This window comes from Lagenorhynchus albirostris, chromosome 11 (genome assembly GCF_949774975.1).
Source record: "Lagenorhynchus albirostris chromosome 11, mLagAlb1.1, whole genome shotgun sequence".
Lineage (NCBI taxonomy): Eukaryota > Metazoa > Chordata > Mammalia > Artiodactyla > Delphinidae > Lagenorhynchus > Lagenorhynchus albirostris.
This window is the reverse complement of record NC_083105.1, coordinates 38,588,828-38,604,566: the sequence shown is the minus strand read 5'-3', so window position 1 is coordinate 38,604,566 and position 15,739 is coordinate 38,588,828. Positions and strand designations below refer to the sequence as shown.

General features: G+C 36.2%; 1 protein-coding gene across 1 annotated transcript in view; it reads left to right on the top strand.

Moving 5' to 3' along the window:
• Positions 1 to 15,739, top strand: part of OTOGL (otogelin like) — a 147,801-nt gene that overhangs the window by 25,131 nt on the left and 106,931 nt on the right. Inside the window, 6 exon segments of the mRNA XM_060164963.1 lie at positions 4,702 to 4,829; positions 5,190 to 5,296; positions 12,074 to 12,180; positions 12,999 to 13,124; positions 14,381 to 14,489; positions 15,541 to 15,587. Of these exon segments, the coding sequence (XP_060020946.1) occupies positions 4,702 to 4,829; positions 5,190 to 5,296; positions 12,074 to 12,180; positions 12,999 to 13,124; positions 14,381 to 14,489; positions 15,541 to 15,587 (624 nt within the window).

Here is a 15,739-nt window from a genome sequence, read left to right as displayed (position 1 = left end):
GAGCTGTTAAAAATGGGTTTTGTTTCAATATGGGTACTAGTTTGCAGTGGCAACAAAATAAGAGAATTACAGGGCACAATCATGATTTAGGTCCACATATAAATGTGCAATAAAAAAGAATACTGTTCTTATTACCAGAAGACCTACCTGGCTTTGAATCTTGTTCAGCTCTTACAAGTTTTATAATTTGAGGCATCTCAATTAATCTCTCTGATACTCAGTTTCTTCAGCTGTTAAATAGGGATTAAAATAATTTGGAACATAGAGCATTGTTAATAATAATAGCATAGCTTGATACCATTTAGTAATAGTTAACATGAATACATAGCTATATTATTCCCAACTCTTACAACATCCTGTAAAGTGGGTGTATTTTCTTAATTTTACAATGAGGACACAAGGTGATGTGCCCAATGTAACACAGCTTGTAAATGGTGTTATCAGAGTTGAGTTAACAGATCCAACTGGCTCCCAATTCTATTCTTAGATAAATGTGAGAGAAACTGACTTTTAATCTGTAAAGCGCTATATAATACTGTTTGTTTTATATTATAAAATTAATAGAGGAGAGTTGCCCATATGTTGTGTTTTAAGGGAATGAAAATCCTACTTAGAGTGTGGGTTCTGGAGTCAGAATGTGGGATTCATATTCTGCTTTGCCACTTGTTAAACTTTCTAAGTTTAATGATATACTAGTAGTGTATACTTCATAGAGTTGCAAGGATTAAATGAGGTAATCCCTGTAAAATACTTAGTACAGTGTCTCGCTTGGCACATAGTTAATACTGAATACATTTTAGCTAATTTATTGTCATCTCCAAGTGTTCTCAATGAGCCTATAATGGAGCTAACGTGAAAATGTTTGATTAAAGACATTGCTTTAAGAGGCCCTTGTCAAAATGCAAACATTTTCCCAGGATGCATAATGCTTCATCAGTATTAGTTTACTAGTAGCTAAAGAGCAGGGCTTCAAGGAGTCAATTTTCTTACATGCAAAATGGAGATAATAATAATGACCCTTAGAGCTTCCTAGCCTCTGAGAATCTAATGAGAAAATGTAAGTGAAAGTGTTTAAAAGTCTGTGAGCACAGTACAAATGTACAGTATTGTACATTTCATCACGAAATGGTGTTTTGCATCCGGTTGGGTATTTAGAATGAGAGAGTTCACAAACTTGGAATCTTGAGACTATATTAGGAAGTAGGGTTTTGGACGTAGGCAGAACCAATCAGATGGCAGCTATTGATTTCTTTTTCTTCTGTATCAAAGCTTTATGAAAAAAATAATACTCAATTCAATTCTCAATGTTAGAGTTAAAGACTGCCATGGGCAACTTCCCTGGGAACATCTAGGGAACATGGTATAGAAGTTGGGATAGAAAATAGCATCCGCTCTTGTTAGAGGCAGAGAGACTCAGATTAGGATTTGCGTTAAGAGTCAGACAGACTTTGATAACCTGGAACATAAAATGGTTGCTTACAGTGAGATAATTGGGCAGCAGGCAGAGGGGTGTTAGCAGATTATTTGTGGGAGAAGACCGGAAGGAGGCAATTTGACTGAATTACGGCTGAACTGGCAGAAGGCAAGAAGGACCCTGGAAAGTATATGGAAGGAGCCTAAAGAGAGATTTCAGCTTTTTCACAATTTTATTTAGTGCACAGAGTAAAGCAGAATGATAAAAAAACTAACTTATGATAATTTATAAAGATGTGACTAGAACCTGCTTTCCGATTTTCTCTCATACCGTAATAATGCGAGAATACGTCTACAGGTGAGCTGTATTACCTTTAGCTTAAAGATGCCTAGTATTTTCTTGAAACTCAGCCTGTACTTTGCTGATTAGATAAATCTTTAGAGGCAGAGAGGTAGTTTGATTGAATCCCATTGAATTAATAATTTCTTAACAGTGATTAAAATTGTATTTCTCTCTGCATTCCCATGCATTCTTCAGGCATGACTTCACAAAGAAATGAGCCTTTTCAGAATTTCTGTAGATATAGAAATATTTAAATTTGTTGTCTAGTTGAGATTCTGGTTCCATAATTCATGTCTATGGCTAGCTACTCATAGAAGCCCTGATTTACTCTTGTTTTTCCCAGCATAATAATTACTACTGCCTCTCTTTCACTCTTAGAAGTGTTCCAATATGGACAGTAAATTGCTCCGTTTGTAGTACATTTTATATGAAACATTTTAATTTTAGTTTTGCAGGCTCCCGGACCACCAGCTGATATGGATTTAAAGTCTCATAGTAACTAACATTTGTGACTTTTTTGTTAATGCAATGTAGTGAAAACAGCTAAATATGTGGTTAAAAGCTGGAATTAAAGTGAACTCTAAGGGATTGCCCAGGTTGTTTAGTTACATTAAAATTTGTGCATAAATATGGAAATATGTGGGCCTTTAGGAAATATTTTTGATTCTGCAGACCTTTAAAAGTATGATGATGCTTTGAAATGAAATGTGACTATAAATTTACTTAAAAGGAACATCAGTTTTTCCTTTTAAAAATAAGTATATTTGGCTTTCCTGGTGGCACAGTGGTTGAGAGTCCGCCTGCCGATGCAGGGGATACGGGTTCGTGCCCCTGTCCGGGAAGATCCCACATGCCGCGGAGCGGCTGGGCCCGGGAGCCATGGCCAGTGAGCCTGCGCGTCCGGAGCCTGTGCTCTGCAATGGGTGAGGCCGCAACAGTGAGAGGCCCGGGTACCGCAAAATAAATAAATAAATTAATTAATAAAATAAAAATAAGTATATTAGGGCTTCCCTGGTGGTGCAGTGGTTGAGAGTTCGCCTGCCGATGCAGGGGACACGGGTTCGTGCCCCGGTCCGGGAAGATCCCACATGCCGCGGAGCGGCTGGGCCCGTGAGCCATGGCCGCTGAGCCTGCGCGTCCGGAGCCTGTGCTCTGCAACAGGAGAGGCCACAGCAGTGAGAGGCCCGCGTAACGCAAAAACAAAAAAAAAAAATTAAAAAAAAATAAAAATAAGTATATTAGACCAGACCCATGCTTGCTTCAGGGTATAGCATTTCCAACAATATCAGAGATAATAAAGTGGACCAAACATCTAGGACTCTAATAATCTATTTAATAAATATGGAAAACTCCCTTGTATTTATTCGTTCACTTATTTAGCAAATATATTTTGGGCACCTACTCTATACCAGATAGTAAACTAGGGATCCAGCAATAGGACCGCTTAGACAAGCTCTCTCCCTTCATGTAGTAGAAGGCAAAATAAATAGACAAATTAAAATATAATTTTTGTGAGCAATAGCAGCCATTAAAGAAGGGGGAAAAGGAGACTAAGTGACAGAACAGTGTATGTTTGGTGGGTCTAGATCATGTGCCGGAGAAGGCTTCTCTGAGGAGGTCATATTAAATAGATGTCCACATGAAGTAAGGGAGACAGCAGAGGGAAGACTGGGGTGGGGGAAGAGTGATTTCGAAGGAGGAGATGCAAGAGCAAAAGCAGGAGCAGGGTGGAAATGAGCTTGAGTGAAGAACATTATAAAGCTTGTATGATTGGAGTAGGCTGAGCAAAAATAGGAGTGGAAGATGTAGGAGGGATAGGGTGGGGTAGAGTGGGTGAAACAGGTGGGGAGTTGGGGGAGTGCAGAGGCCAGATCAAAAAAGTCTTCCAGGCCCCTGTAAAATTTGGGATTTTATACTAAGAGAGCAAAGCGTTCTTATAGATGAACTTTAACAGTCTTCCCCAAAATTGGTAATAGTAAGTAGACATCTTCCTATCTTGAAGATGCCGAGATAGAATGGTGAACCATTTGGCTTGCAGTTTTTGATTCTAGTGGTGCAGTAGCTTGTCATCGCTGGTGGACCTGTGGCTGTGTAAATCTCAGTGGTAGAGATGCTAACACTCAAACATGAAGGCTGTCAGATGGAACTTTGAGATGTCATCTAGTTTGGGTCTGCGGAGTCCTTGAGATTGCAGATTCAGCCCTTGTCTGAACGTGGGGCAGGATTAATTTTCATGTCAGACCCTGAACTTGTCCTCAGGCCAGATAGAAGGCCCAGAGTGCTCACCACCAACTGCCTGTTTGTTGCTGCTGCATAGTAGCTCCTGAATCTTGCCTCTGAATAATGCTGGGATGGTATCAGGATTCCTAATCTGTCCCGAGCATCTTTAGAAACACTATTCATCATATTCCAATGGAATGAATTCACTTCTTAGTACCCTCTTCTCCAGGTGTCTTTTCCATTTTTTCATTGTCTGTATGAGCATCCTCTGAAATCTCCACAAGGGCTCTAGGTACCCCAAAAATGGAGCTACAGTTTTAGTAAGGTTCTGACTTATGTCAAATAGAATGAGAGGGCTGTCTGAAAATTTTCATACCAAACTTTGACTTATGTTTCTTAATTTTATGCATATTTTTTCTCCTCTCTGCATTATAAACTGCAGGCTTAACTGGTATTCATTTTGTACCACTCACTTTTCAACCCTTCCCCATTTTGCTTCAATGAAGTTTGCTTTCTCTCTCCAATGGTATTAACTTTTATTTGGTACTTAAACTTTGTTCAATTTATTTTTATTATGCTGAAGTAATGTTATAGTCTAATATCATTGGTAATTATAAAGCTATTGAGTTTAACTTTTTGACCAGGAAGTTTATGTTGGTGAACTGTGTCTTTGTGGAAAGTGATCCTATTATACATATTTTTTTGTATGTGTTTGTGTGAAATAGAGGACTATACAGAAGACATTGCTATGTTTGCAAATAGTTGGTTGGTGCAAACTCCAGATGACCCCAAATGTGTACCCACACCCTCAGATTTTCCAAATCCATGCTCCAGTGGAATGCCAGCATTTGAGGTAAATATGATGTGAAAAATTTAGGCATGTTGGATACACCACACATATACTGTATTTGTATATTTAACACTAAGCATTCTTAGCGTAAATACTACATAAACACTATTAAAATCAGGAAATGTAATGCAACAAGAATAACTTAATGATTATTTCAAAAATGGTGACTACGATGAGTTTCATAAAAGTAGTACTCATTATAAAAATATGTAGTTAGAAAAATGTTGTTTAAAATTTATAAGCCTACATACTTTCTCTTTCCTAGTAAGAACAGAGTGTCTTGCAAACAGATCAGCAGAAAAAAATGAGAGTACAAGCATATCATTCAGTATGTTCTGCTGACCGCCATCTTTTTCTGCATAGGCAATCTTCTTCAAGTGTCAGATACTGTTGCAGTTTCCCTTTTTGAGCTGCCATGAATATATTGATCCATATTTATATATTGCCAGCTGTGTTAATGATCTTTGCAAGTAAGTGAAATGATTTTATTTGCAATAAAATTTTCTTTATCCAAAAAGAAGAGCAAAAACAATTGTGTAACTTCATCATCTCAGCAGTTCACAAAATGTAATGGGAAATGTAAAACATACACTGTACTAACAGCTATTAAAATCTTACTGGATAACAGGTACAGTCTGAGTGTTTTATATTAACAGCATGAACAGAGTACATTAGTTCTTATACACTTTTTGTGCCACTGATCCCTTTTGGGAATCTAGAGAGGCTATAGGCTCTTTTCAAAATAGTGTTTTGAAATGCACAAAATAAAGCATATAAGATTACAAAGGAACTAATTATATTGAAATAGAATTACTGAAATAGTAAATGAAATGAATTTCTGATCCATGTGCTCTTTTATGTGCATTTCAGGTCTAATAACTAATGTAGTTTGATATAGTGATGAGTATAAACAATATTTTGAGATATCTGCAACAATTAAATGAGAAATGAAAATATGGAAAAATGAGATATGAGTTACATTGATGACAAAGTTACAGATTCTGCTAAGAACATTGTGATGTGTTGCCCATGTGTGTAACTGAAAGAAGTGCTAAATATCAGCTGGAGATTAGCAAAAATAAACATGTAGTATTTTTCACATCCAAGGGCACAGACTCTTGCCTTCACTCCCGGGTTAAGAACACGTAGACTAAGGTGGTTGTCTAGGGAACAAATTCAGTGAGACTCATCATAACGTGTTCATCAATGTAGAACTTATAAATTACCCATTACTGAGGTGAAGTCCTTTTTATTTTAGTTTTTCAAAAGTTTACCAAGTGAAAGATACATGTACCCTGATATTCATAGCAGCACTATTAACAATCGCCAAGACATGGAAGCAACCTAAGTGTCCATCGACAGATGAGTGCATAAAGAAGATGTGGTATTTATATACAATGGAATACTAGCCATAAAAAGAATGTAATAATGCCGTTTGCAGCAACATGGGTGGATCTAGAGATTATCAGACTAAGTGAAGTAAGTCAGAAAGAGAAAGACAAATACTATATGGTATCACTTATTGTGGAATCTAAAATATGACACAGGTTAACTTATTTACAAAACAGAAACAAAGACATAGAAAACAAACTTGTGGTTACCAAAGGGGAAAGGGGGTGGGGAGGGATAAATTAGGAGTTTGTGATTAGCAGATACAAAATACTGTATATAAAATAAACAACAAGGTCCTGTACAGAGCAGGGAACTATATTTAATATCCTGTAATAAACCATAATGGAAAAGAATATGAAAAATAATATGTATATATATGTATAACTGAATCACTTCGCTGTACACCAGAAACTAACACAACATGTAAATCAACTATACTTCAATTAAAAAAAATTACCAAGTGTATGTGATTAGCTATCTTGAATGTTTGAGAATATCTCAAGAAATTTTTATGTTTGTATCTTTTAAGTATCCCAAGAAGTTTAAATGGTACATGGGAACATTGCTGTAAAGGACCAAACTAATTTTTGGTTGAGTAAAACCACTGAAATTATATCTTGGGTAGCTTGTTAAGAGGTCTAAGTTTATCAAAAGTGAAAACAGAGAGGAAAGGTTGAGGTAGTGTGAAGTTATTTATAATCACTCTGCTTTAATTAAATTAAGATTATTATAAAAATAATGAATGTAATAATATTTTCCAGATATTAAAATGAGATTGTTTGGGAAACTTCTTAATTTTGAATAAAGTACAGTTATACCTTTATTTGTATGTATAGTCTCAGGGATTTCTGAACTAATGCAGGAGTTTGAAAGAGCATTCCCTCTGCCTAAAATATTGAGTACTGACCTTGATATTTTATAACATTCTGTCCTCTATTTGGTTTTATTTTTCATTTAAGTGCTATATTGTTCTATCTCTGTTCTATCACTTAGGCTCTTTTTTGAGGACTCTGTAGGTAGTCCATTGTCCTTATTTAGCCATCTATATGGAATTAACAATTGTTCTTATTCCATGATGACTCATTCTGGGACCATTCTCCAACAGTCTTCTCACTTGTCTTATCATCTTTAGCACTCGTTTCTCAGGTAGGCTGAAGTGAAGGATCACTTGGCAGATCCAGAAAAGTCAGTCGCCATTTATTAGTTGGGATATTGTTTGGTTGCTTCAAAAGCATCAGTGGCTTCGATTCAATTGAATGCTTATATTTCTCCATTGACTCAGTGATACTATTGCTATGTCATCCCCCAGGGCCTAGGGTATTATTTTCAATTTCATTGTCAAAACTGGCTCACCACTGCCATGCTCATATTTTAACCCTTAGGAAGGGAGAAAAGGAAATAGAGGGCTGTCAGCATTTTTAAGGAAGTGATGTGGAAGTTTCATGCACATTCTCACTTTTAACCCTTTGGTCAGAACTTAGAAACATGGGCCATACCTAGAAGTAAGGACAGCTGAGAAATGTTGTCCTTGGCTGGGCAGCCATATGCCCAGCAAAAACTTGCAGGTTCTAATAGTGAAAAGAAGAGGGAACTGGGCATGAAAGTTAGCTGACCATACCTACTTCATCTGAAATTTCATCATTAAGAAGTTAACATTTTTGTCTTTTGAAATTTTGATGTATTTAGGCTTTGGATTTCAAAACCTAATGGCTTTCTTTAGGGCAAATAAAAACAGCAGGATGGTGAAACACCTTTTACTGGTTGAAATCAGCTGACACCTTAAGATACATATCTGAGGTGAAGAGGCAGGGCAGAGCAGGCAGGTAATACCAAAGAAAGGGCTTTATAATGGAATAAGTGGGCATTGATAAAATGGAAGTGAGAAGGTACCAGGGTTAGCCTTTCACTCCCCTCAATATTTCACCCAGGACTATACCTACCTACATTCTTTTTCCCCTAAAGGAGAGTCTCTTCATTTCTTATGTTAAAAGACTGCCTACAGGGATCCTATACCATGATTATATAATTGTGAATCTGCTGAACACAAATTAATTTCCTGCTTGGATTATGATAGTGTATTGAATTCAATTCAACACATTTTCTGAGTGTTTTTTCCGAGTTGAGCATTGTGCCACATCTTGGTGAAATAGAAACAATTTATTATGTTGATTTAAAAAATTTTTTTCTTTAAACCCACATTTGTTTATTTATTTATTTTTGTCTGTGTTGGGTCTTTGTTTCTGTGCGAGGGCTTTCTCTAGTTGTGGCAAGCGGGGGCCACTCTTCATCGCAGCACGCGGGCCTCTCACAATCGTGGCCTCTCTTGTTGCAGAGCACAGGCTCCAGACGCGCAGGCTCAGTAGTTGTGGCTCACGGGCCCAGTTGCTCCGTGGCATGTGGGATCCTCCCAGACCAGGGCTCGAACCCGTGTCCCCTGCACTAGCAGGCAGACTCTCAACCACTGCGCCACCGGGGAAGCCCTATTATGTTGATTTTTAATTTATTTTATTTTTAAATTTTTTGTTGAAGTATAGTTGATTTACAATATTATATTAGTTTCAGGTGTACAGCATAGTGATTCAATATGTTTATAAATTATACTCCGTCTAGCATTATTATAAAATATTGACTATATTCTCTATGCTGTACATTACATCCTTATATCTTATTTATTTTATACCTAGTAGTTTATACCTCTTCATTCCCTTCTCCTATGTTGCCCCGCCCCTCATTCCTCTCCCCAGTGGTAGCCACTAGTTTGTTCTCTGTGAATCTCTTTCTGTTTTGTTATATTCATTCATTTCTTTTATTTTTTTAGATTCCACATATAAGTGAAAACACAGTATTTTCTTTTTCTGTCTTATTTCACTAAGCATAACACCCTTCAAGTCCATCCACGTTTTTGCAAATGGCAAAATTTTATTCCTTTTTATGGCTGTGTAATGTTCCATTTGTAATATTCCATAATATCTTCTTTATTCATTCATCTTTGATGGAAACTTAGGCTGCTTCCGTATCTTGGCTATTGTAAGTAATGCTACTATGGCAAAACAAATTCGGGGTGTTTACAGAACACAAAAAAAGTGTTGCTGGGCATGGTGAATGGGAGAGAGAGAGGAGATGAAGTTAGAGAAGTAGGCAGAGCCTAGATTACCTAGAGTCTTAGGGCTCATAGTAAGGAGTATGAATCTTTGCTTGATCTTATTTCATACAACTTGACTATTCTCAGCAGATCTGAATTTGCCCTTTGCCTTATCTCTTACCCTACTCTGCTTATTCTGGGTAGGCTGACTGTGCTTTAGCCTGAATTATGTCAGAATGTCAGTTAGTTCATTTGGGATATAATAAATCTGGGGGGAGGGGGTAGTACAAAATGAAAATGCAAGGCCCCCTGTTAAAAACATTGTTGAGAATTTCAAGATAGTGACAGCAGAGTGTGAAACCGAGTACAGGGTCCAGCTAAGTGAAGGGTCTTTTTTTTTTTTTTAATTAATTTATTTATTTATTTATTTTAGTTTTTTATTTATTTATTTTTTTTTGCGGTACGCGGGCCTCTCACTGTTGTGGCCTCTCCCGTTGCGGAGCAACAGGCTCCGGACGCGCAGGCTCACTGGCCATGGCTCACGGGCCCAGCCGCTCCGCGGCACGTGGGATCTTCCCGGACCGGGGCACGAACCTGTGTCCCCTGCATCGGCAGGCGGACTCCCAACCACTGCGCCACCAGGGAAGCCCTGAAGGGTCTTTTTAAGAGCAGGGCCTTGTGTGACTGACTACACAGGTCACATTCCCATAAAGCTGGCCCTGATCTTGATAAATGTTGCTGAAAAAAATGAATGCCTTCTACTGATGAAAAAAAAACAATGCTGCTGTGAACATTGATGTGCATATATCTTTTTGAATTAGTGCTTTTGTTTTCTTCAAATATATACCCAGGAGTGGAATTGCTGGGTCATAGGTTAGTTCTATTTTCAGTTTTTTGAGGAACTTTCATTCTCTTTTGCATAGTGACTGCCCCAATTTACATTCCCACCAACAGTTTACTAGAGTTCCCTTTTCTCCACATCTTCACCAACGTTTGTTATTTTTTTGACAACAGCCATTCTGACAGGTGTGAAGTGGTAATCTCATTGTGGTTTTGATTTGCATTTCCCTGATGATTAGTGATGGTGAGCATCTTTTCATGTGTCTGTTGGCCATCAAAACAAAAAACAATTTAGAAATAGTCCCTGTTCTAGGAACTCAGATTCTAATGGGGCAGAGAAACAAACCTTCAGCAATTATACATGCTTTAAAATGCAAAGTGCAGTGAATGTGGAGGAGAGAACTACTAACTTTATCAGGTAGTGCCTAGAGGAGATGACAGCTGAGTTGGAATTTGAAGGATGATACATTACCAGTTCTTGAACTTGTAGTGTTTCTGCTTCTAAGAATGCTAAACTTAGCAGCAAGGAAATGCTTCTAATTTTGCCACACCCAAATCAATTGATTTATTGATAAAAACAACTATTGTTTAATGTTCATTTTCCCTATTAAAGTTCACATCCAAAATGGAAAAATAAGCTTATTTTCCCCTCAGTAAATTGCAATAATAATTTCTTTCTTGCCCGATTGTTGTTTTTATGCAATGCCAAATGTAATATGCCCAGTACAGTTCCTAGCATAACATAGTCACAGTAAATAGTAGCTATTTGAATAATAGTTGCATTGGGTTGGAAAGCCAATATTCAGTTACTTTGTTAGTTTTCAGAGCCTCCATTAATTGTAGGAAACAATGCACATATTTAAAGTAAATCATAGATTTTAATGTCTTTCTAGGAATTCAACAGTTTTAACTTACCTTGTTTTTCAGAGACTTTTCTTATTCGGAGGTTTAGAATATTTTCTGAGTTTCTGAAGTTTATATGCTCAGTCCTTCTTTTTCCTTCTAAAGCTCAGTTAATTGGACTAGATAAGCTTCATGACTCAATTACAGTAGCACAGGATAAGTGCAATTTGAGACTGGTGGCTTTGGCTTTTACAACAGAGATACTGAAAATGCTAAGGCTCACAAAATACAACATTCATAAGGTCATTATCTTGAAAGATATTTAACTATTTAATTTTGAGTTTCAGTTGGGTTGAAAAACAAGCCCACTACCTTATAAACCCTGTTTATTTTATAGATGCCTTGTTAATCTGCTTTGGGAATTGGCAGACCTCTTATATTTGTTTGGAGGAGTTTCTAAGGTGATTATAAGAAAATACTTAAAGGTTATTCACTCTTGGCAGCATTATAAAAGTAACTAGCTTTAGTAATTTAAACCTGAAAGAATTAAAAATCTTCTTTTAAATCTTAAATTAAATGCTATTTATTTAATCTTTCAAAAGTTCTGCAGGTTATTAGTATTGGTTTTATTCCAGCATGTATACTATCAAGAGCATGGTATCTTAGAAATAATTTTCATATTGGTTGTTTTTGCTGTGATAGAATTTTATCTGTTCTAATAGGATTTGTTAAATTCTGAAAGATCTAGGATGCTTTGTGTGGGAACAAAAAAATACAAGGATTCTGGAAAGAACATCATAATTAAAATAGAAATCTTTTTCAGTATAGGTACTCCCTTGAATCAAATGAAAAGTGGCCAAATTATTGAAAGATGAAACAATTTACCTAGGCCTTTTTAGCTGGGATCCCATGTTTATCTGTTTTCTGCATTATTGTACGTAACATATTATAATGTATTATATACAAGCTGACATCAGCTAATATTAGAATATTCACCACATACTCAGCATTTCTTGAGATCAGGAGCTCAAAGGTATGGTTTCTGTCAATATTTCCTGTGTGATATTGGATCTGTCTTTTCACTTTTCAGAACTCACGATGATGAGACCTATTGTCGAGCAGCCACCGAGTATGCTAGAGCCTGTTCCCATGCTGGCTACCCTATTCAAGACTGGAGAGATGACTTTCCAGCATGCAGTATGTTTCATTATTTTCCAGCCCTGTGCACCTCTATTAATTTTAGGCTTATCCTAGTACTCAAAACTTACCCTAGTGCTCAAAACTAATGAATTGCAAATACTTGTTATTGATGCAATAATGTTGGTAAACTTTTGCATACTTTTAAAACACTGTAATCTCTGTCTTTCTGTGTCTGCCTTACTTCACTTAGTATGATAATCTCTAGGTCAATCCATATTGCTGCAAATGGCATTATTTCATTCTTTTTTATGACTGAGTAATATTCCATTGTGTGTGTGTGTGTGTGTGTGTGTGTGTGTGTGTGTGTGTATACACCACATCTCCTTAAGACAAATATCATATGATGTTGCTTATATGTGGAATCTAAAAGAAAAAAAAAGACACAAATGAACTTATTCCAAAACAGAAAGAGAGTCACAGACACAGAAAACAAACTTATGGTTACCAAAGGGGAAATGGAGGTGGGGGAGGGATAAATTAGGAGGCTGGGATTAACATATATACACTACTATGTATAAAATAGATAACCAACAGGGATCTACTATAGCACAGGGAACTATACTCAATATTATGTAATAACCTATAAGGGAAAAGAATATGTATATATATATATGTATATGTGTGTATATATATATATATACATATATATATATAATATATATCTCTGAATCACTGTGCTGTACACCTGAAATGTATACAATATTGTAAATCAACTATACTTCAATAAAAAATTAAAAAAAACCCAAAAACCCCACTGTAATCTTTTTGAGTGTTGAATAAAGTTGATTTACAGCTCGCCTGTTTGCCCATTTTAGTTGATAAATGTGATGACAGCTTTGTCCATCGGGATTGTATCAGTTGTTGCCCACCAACCTGCACATTTGAGGACCAATGTCTTGGGAGTAATCTCCATTGTCTTGACGGATGTTACTGCGCGGATGGTAAGTGCTTCATGAAAGAAACCATGTCTGCACTCCTGGAAACTAGTACCCCTGTGATCCAAGAATCATATCTTAATGTCATCTCTCAGGATGATAGGGCTGTTGTGATTTTCTATCCTTGTAGGATTTGATCCTTGAAGTGACTAGAAGGAATGGCTGCTTTTCTTTAGTAAAAGCCTTATTCCTTTGCAAATTTCCTTGGAAGTTTGGAACTTTGTCTTGAAGTTACCCATGGCAGATCTTTTGTTCTCTTGAGTATTTAAAGATATTTAATAATTTATATACTTTCATTTTTTAAAGATGAAATCAAGTTCAGAAAAAAAAAAACCTTCACATTTTGGCAGTACAAGATTTTAGTCCTGATGTAGTTTTAATATTTGAAATTAGAAGTAACATAGTAAGTGATAGAAACGGGATTTAAATCTGCTATACTGATAGATATTTATAAGAACATTGAGGATTTACTCAAACCCTTTTATTTTTACAGATTAAAAAAAAATAGAATCCCAGAGATGTTAAGTGATTTTCCCACTGTCATACACTTAATATGACTGAGGACTACTTGGAATCAGATCTGTTGACCTCAGTCCATTGTTCTGTCAGTGCTACTCTAAGTGCTTTGGACCCGTGCCAGGCCTAAACTGTTTGTTACCAGCCAGTGATGAGATAAGGAGTTTGCACCAGAATATAAATCCGTGCACCAAAATATAAGTCAATGCTTCCTTCATCTAGAGAGTCTTACTCTGAAAACCAGATCAGCTGAATCAAACAGTGTGCTTAGTAACACTGGTTCAACCACCTTTCCTCATTAGAGAGAAGTACTAAATGCAGTTCTACTGTACTAACCCTTTGAGAAGCACTGCTTGGCTCTTTATTATCTGTGTGATGATAGTGTAAATCTCTCACTTTGACATAAACAGAAATAAAACCAAGAATATACTTTCTCCCTCTTCTCCTCCCCTCTTCCCTCAAAAGCAAAGAGACATTAGTTGCCCTAATTTTGTACTGTGAATCTTGAATTTCTGATGGCAAGTCATGGGATAAGAAAGTTGAAAACCACTGAAATAGACCCTTATAAGGTAGCTACTGATTGAGACAGAGCAAGGCTGTCGGTAACCTCCTTGAAAGTAAAGAAACTTGTTATTTCCAGCACATAGTGTAAGCAAGTGTTCAATAAAAGTTGGTTGAATTATTATATTCAAAGAATACAATCTTTATTATTTATTTTGTGAATTTGATATGTTTTTCTTAAATAGGCCTCATAATGGAAAATGGGACTTGCATCTCCTTGGAAAATTGCCCATGCAGTTTTCATGGATTAGCTTATTCAGTTGGTTCAAAAATTGAACAAGAATGTACTGAATGGTATGTGATTAATATACAGCTAATTATTTCTGGATACTTGACTAGTTGACCATTTTACCATGACATATGTTTAAAGAAATATACTTTTTATTGATTTTTCTTCCAAAAATTCCAAGACACAGTTTTCCTTTTATTTAAAGCCTTACAGGGACAGGGTGGTGGGGGGAACATCTATATTTTCTTTTATGATGTAATTCTCCTCACTTCCCTTGGTAGTTCTATAAAATCTTATATCCATGTGATGAACTGTTGAATTGTCTTGTTATTCATAATCACCAATTTGCACAAACTTTTACCTTTAGAACTTGATGGTTCTCTTGGCCTTCTCTATTGAGTACCTTAAAAAGTGACTATCCAGTTTTTGGCCATGATTAGAGACTTTTAGAAATTCTTCTTAAATTAGCTAACTAAAACTATTATAGCCAAAGATTAAATCCCTTCAGGGCAATCTAAAAAGAAACAGAGGTGTAAATGTCTTTAGGCAATTTTCCCTTAGGTGTCTGTGTATATAACTGAAATGCAATTGAAAACTAACCCTGCTCTTAGATACTGATTTGAGTTCCTGCCATTCTGAGACTGCTTCTGTCCTCCAAAATTCATACCTGTTTGATGGTAGAAGGCAGAATTTATCTTACAAAGGGAATATCTTTTCTCTCTCCTTAATGTCTGATGATGCTCAAAGCCAACTTTTAAAATTTTTAGTAGATGAGTTAACTTACTAATCTTAACCTCTCTCTATATATTTCTCTAATGATGTGGGTAAATACTTTATTGTGTGTGACCTTTTTTGGTTTAATCAATGAGGGAAGGACAGAAACAGAAGTTCTCTGCTTAGTGTTTTTGTTCTTGACTAATGCAATAAATAATAATTTAGGTGCTTGCCAGTCCAAATGTATCAGTTAATTGAACTTTTGGAGAGATATTTTTCAAGTCAGATTATTCCGAACCTAAAAAACATGATACATTTTGGTTACATTTACCAATACGTTATTGCAAATATTCATACAGTTTCTCTATACAATTAGATTAATATTTTTATCATTTCATTTAGTGTATGTGTTGGTGGAGTTTGGAACTGCACTGAGCATGACTGCCCAGGTAATCTTTTAAAATGTTTTTAAAGACAATGTCTTGATTTTCTTGAAATTGAGGAGGAAGCTAGCACTGATTTTTGTAAGGTCATCTCATATAAATGCAATGATTTCTAAATCCAGATATTAAGAGGATAGTGGAAAATTGAATAAATGATA